General features: G+C 37.6%; 1 protein-coding gene across 5 annotated transcripts in view; it reads left to right on the top strand.

The window, feature by feature from the left end:
* LOC107031478 overlaps positions 1–3,168 on the top strand; it is a 12,046-nt gene extending 8,878 nt beyond the window's left edge. For 2 of the 5 annotated variants that reach the window (XR_001458213.2, XR_001458216.2), the window contains exons 3-5: positions 663–1,789; positions 2,240–2,408; positions 2,569–3,168. Coding sequence is in view for 1 of the 5 variants with exons in the window: in XM_015232874.2 (XP_015088360.1) it covers positions 663–1,789; positions 2,240–2,308 (1,196 nt within the window). In the remaining 4 variants the exon portion in view is untranslated. Of the gene's footprint in view, positions 1–662; positions 1,790–2,040; positions 2,151–2,239 lie in introns of all 5 variants that reach the window. The other 3 variants (XR_001458214.2, XR_003580366.1, XM_015232874.2) reach the window with 3 other exon arrangements.
* Positions 3,169–3,261: the final 93 nt, after the last annotated feature.

Genomic DNA, 3,261 nt, shown 5'->3' on the forward strand with positions numbered 1-3,261 from the left:
ATATATATATATATATTTTATGTATGTATGTGTATGTGTAGATTTCTCATCAGTCAAGCCTTGATGGACAGTCTTTTGGTACCTATGTTGGTGGGAGGTAGGACATACCCCATGGAATTAGACAAGGTGCGTGCAAGCTGGTAAGGACACCACAGTTACCTAAAATATTGTACGTACACATATTTTTCGAAGCACCTGAGGTAAGTTGACTAAATCTGGTGTTGGTCCCACACCCACAAATCATATCATTTGTGTCGGATCGACACAGGTGTGGCAGGGATTTAGGGGGGTCCCACAACATAGATAAAAACTGAATAAATTGCCTGAGTACATTCTTTTTAGGAGTACATTCTTTTTAGGGTTATCTTGTTCAAGAGTTACTGAACGAACAATAAAGTGAAATAATTTGTCTTAGTTTCTTCTATGTAATTTTCCTTCTCAAAATGTTGAGGGAAATGAGAAGCTAATGTCGATAACCAGTGTTCCTAATCATTGTTCCAATATTCTTGATATGGGAATGTCCAGTGTGATTTGTTCCTTGTGATTTTTTATCACTGTAGGGGTTAGTTATGTGGTACACCTTTTCTCACTTATTAAGACATTTTCTGGACTGATTATCTGACCTCAGTATCTTGTGTGCGCGCAAATTATTGATCATGCAGGAAACAGAAATCGTATTTTGCAGTGGTTCTCTTATTTTGCTGGTACTGGTTATGTGGACCATACAAAGGGGGCTAAGGCACTGTCCCAGTTTGCTTTTGTGAATAGAGACATCTGTTGGGAGGAGCTCGAGTGGAAGGGGAAACATGGGCAATCACCTGCAATGGTTGCCACTAAGCCTCACTATTTTCTTGATCTGGATGTCGAACGAACAGTGGAAAATTTTCTTGAGTATGTTCCTGAATTTTGGTCATCTAAGGAATTTGCCGAGTCACTAAGAGATGGTGATATTCTGACCATTGATAATAATTTTTTTATCAATATGTTTGTTGACTTGATGTACAAGGATAATTTGAAAGAAGTATGGGAAATTATAGATGAGTTTCTGAATGAGCAATCTTTCTCTTTCTTATGTCAACACCTTCTCATCATTCTGGAGGAAGAAGATCTAATGGTTTTCTTGGACTTACTCCAAAGTTATGTTAAACCAAGCTTGCAAAAGATGGATTGCCATGATTCTCTTGATCAATTGCTTGAGATCATCCTCTCCAAGTGTAATGGCAATAATTCTCTTGATCAGTTGCTTCTCTTGAATGCGGTTGCTACTCAAAGTCGGCAGCTTATGCGATTTATACGTGAAGAAGGTAGTCAGGAGCAAAAGGAGAAGGTTAAGCATGTTATTTTCCAAATTTGTAAACCAACAAGCCCTAAAGATAGATTTACACCAATTCTGAGGGAATGCTTCAGAAGAAAATCTTCTGAGAGTATCAAATGGCTGGGACTGCAGTCTTGGGCCTTTTACTGTTACTTATCTGAGGATTACAGAAATTCCAGTTCCTGGGAAAATTTATTTGCTTGCAACAACATAAGCTTCCGCAAATCAAAGACTTATCCAATATTAGATCATGATCAGCTTCAGGAAGAAAGTGAGTTTGAGCAGGACAATAGGTCAGCCAGAAATAAGCGCAAGAAAAGGCAAAAACACAGAAAGAAAAAGAGAAGGGATATTGACTTTGAGGAATTAAATGGGGATGAATTTGCCGATGTAATTACAAATAGACTGGAGTTGTATTCGACATCTGGTGACTGGTTGCTTTCTACCGATGGGTATTCTAGCACTTGGAGCAGCGTAAGTTCAAAATACATTGTTTTCATTCAAGGTCTTGCCATACTTTTCCAGTTTTCTATTGCTCTCTTGACATTTGACATATGAATCTTGAACCTTTAGGTGTTCAACTCTTCCATGTATAGGCTCTTAGAGCATTTGACATTTGTCATATGTAATTTAGACTGTTACCTGGGCAACTAACAATTTGAGGATTTTGTCCATCTTTGGCAATTTGAATTGCAAAATAATGCTGATTTACTCATCTTTCTCAGGTGAAAGAATAGTATTTTGAGCAGTGAGTTGCATGCATCGTGTTACTTCTGTTAGATCTTTGTTTTATGTCGATGGAAAGAGGAGTGTGGGTACCTAGGCAGCCTCATGGGTAAATGTTGATAGATAGTGTGCAATATCCTTGTTTGAAATGTTAAAATTACTTTTGTTTGTGGTTGTCTAATATCATGATTTATACAGGCGGACCTACCTGAGCATATATCGAAACATTGCTTCTTCACGTGGATGAAGTGGGTTTTTACTGAATGAATAGATGATTATTCACTCTTCGCATGGAGTTGTTATGAAACGACATAATGATTATGGTCATGTGTTTTCTGCATGCACCTTCTGATTGAAGAATTTGAAGGTTTAGTTGATCAGAGCTTCAACTGCTCTCTTTTCTGCGTCCATCATTTAATTTCTTTTTTGGGTTTTCTTTAGGGACAGACTGAGTGATTTTACTCATAATTTGTGATACTTGTGGCTATAACCTAATCTTATTTTGTATTTGATTTTTGTGATTGCAGGTGGATTGGACAAGTAGCACAAGTGCCGGTTCTTGATTTATCACTCTGGTTCTATGTAGAGGAAGAATCTATTAAAATGGTTCTGTTCTACGTAATTGCAACTTTGTATTTCCTTACCTTGGAGTCCTGCCTTGTGAGTCAAGTATCTGCCAAGTAGTGATTGTGAAGGTAACGCTGAGTATGTGGACATTGCAGGTTTAAGTTCAGGTTCTTCCTTGGCTGCTTATGTGCTTCAGGCTCAGCCTAATTTCCCTTTCTTCCTACCATGTCTCCAATGGGCAGAGTTCCTTTATTACAATTTGCCAGTGCCCAGGAAATCCGGAAGTTTCTTTTGCATCTAGTTTAGGTAACAATTAAAAGCTTACAACTACATCTTCTGCAGGGCCTTATGAACTTGAAAACAAGAATATAATTAAATTGGCCAGCTTTGACTCCTTTAGATTGTATTCTGGCTGCACTCAATTCACCTCTAGATTCTTCGCTTTCTATTGATCTTGATTAATTAGTTCAAATTTAGTTTTTTTTTCTTGGTGTGTTTTTAGAGTTATCTTGCTGGACCGAGCAACATGCTCTTAGTAAGTTTCTTCAGTGTTGGTGGAAGTCCTGGAGACAGCTCTATGTTTCTTTTTAATTCTTTGTGCGCTTTGAAATCCTGCATATTTTGTTCAAATTGTTGTTTTTTTTTTTTTTGGG

Source organism: Solanum pennellii, chromosome 9, assembly GCF_001406875.1.
Source record: "Solanum pennellii chromosome 9, SPENNV200".
In the NCBI taxonomy this organism is placed as follows: Eukaryota; Viridiplantae; Streptophyta; class Magnoliopsida; order Solanales; family Solanaceae; genus Solanum; species Solanum pennellii.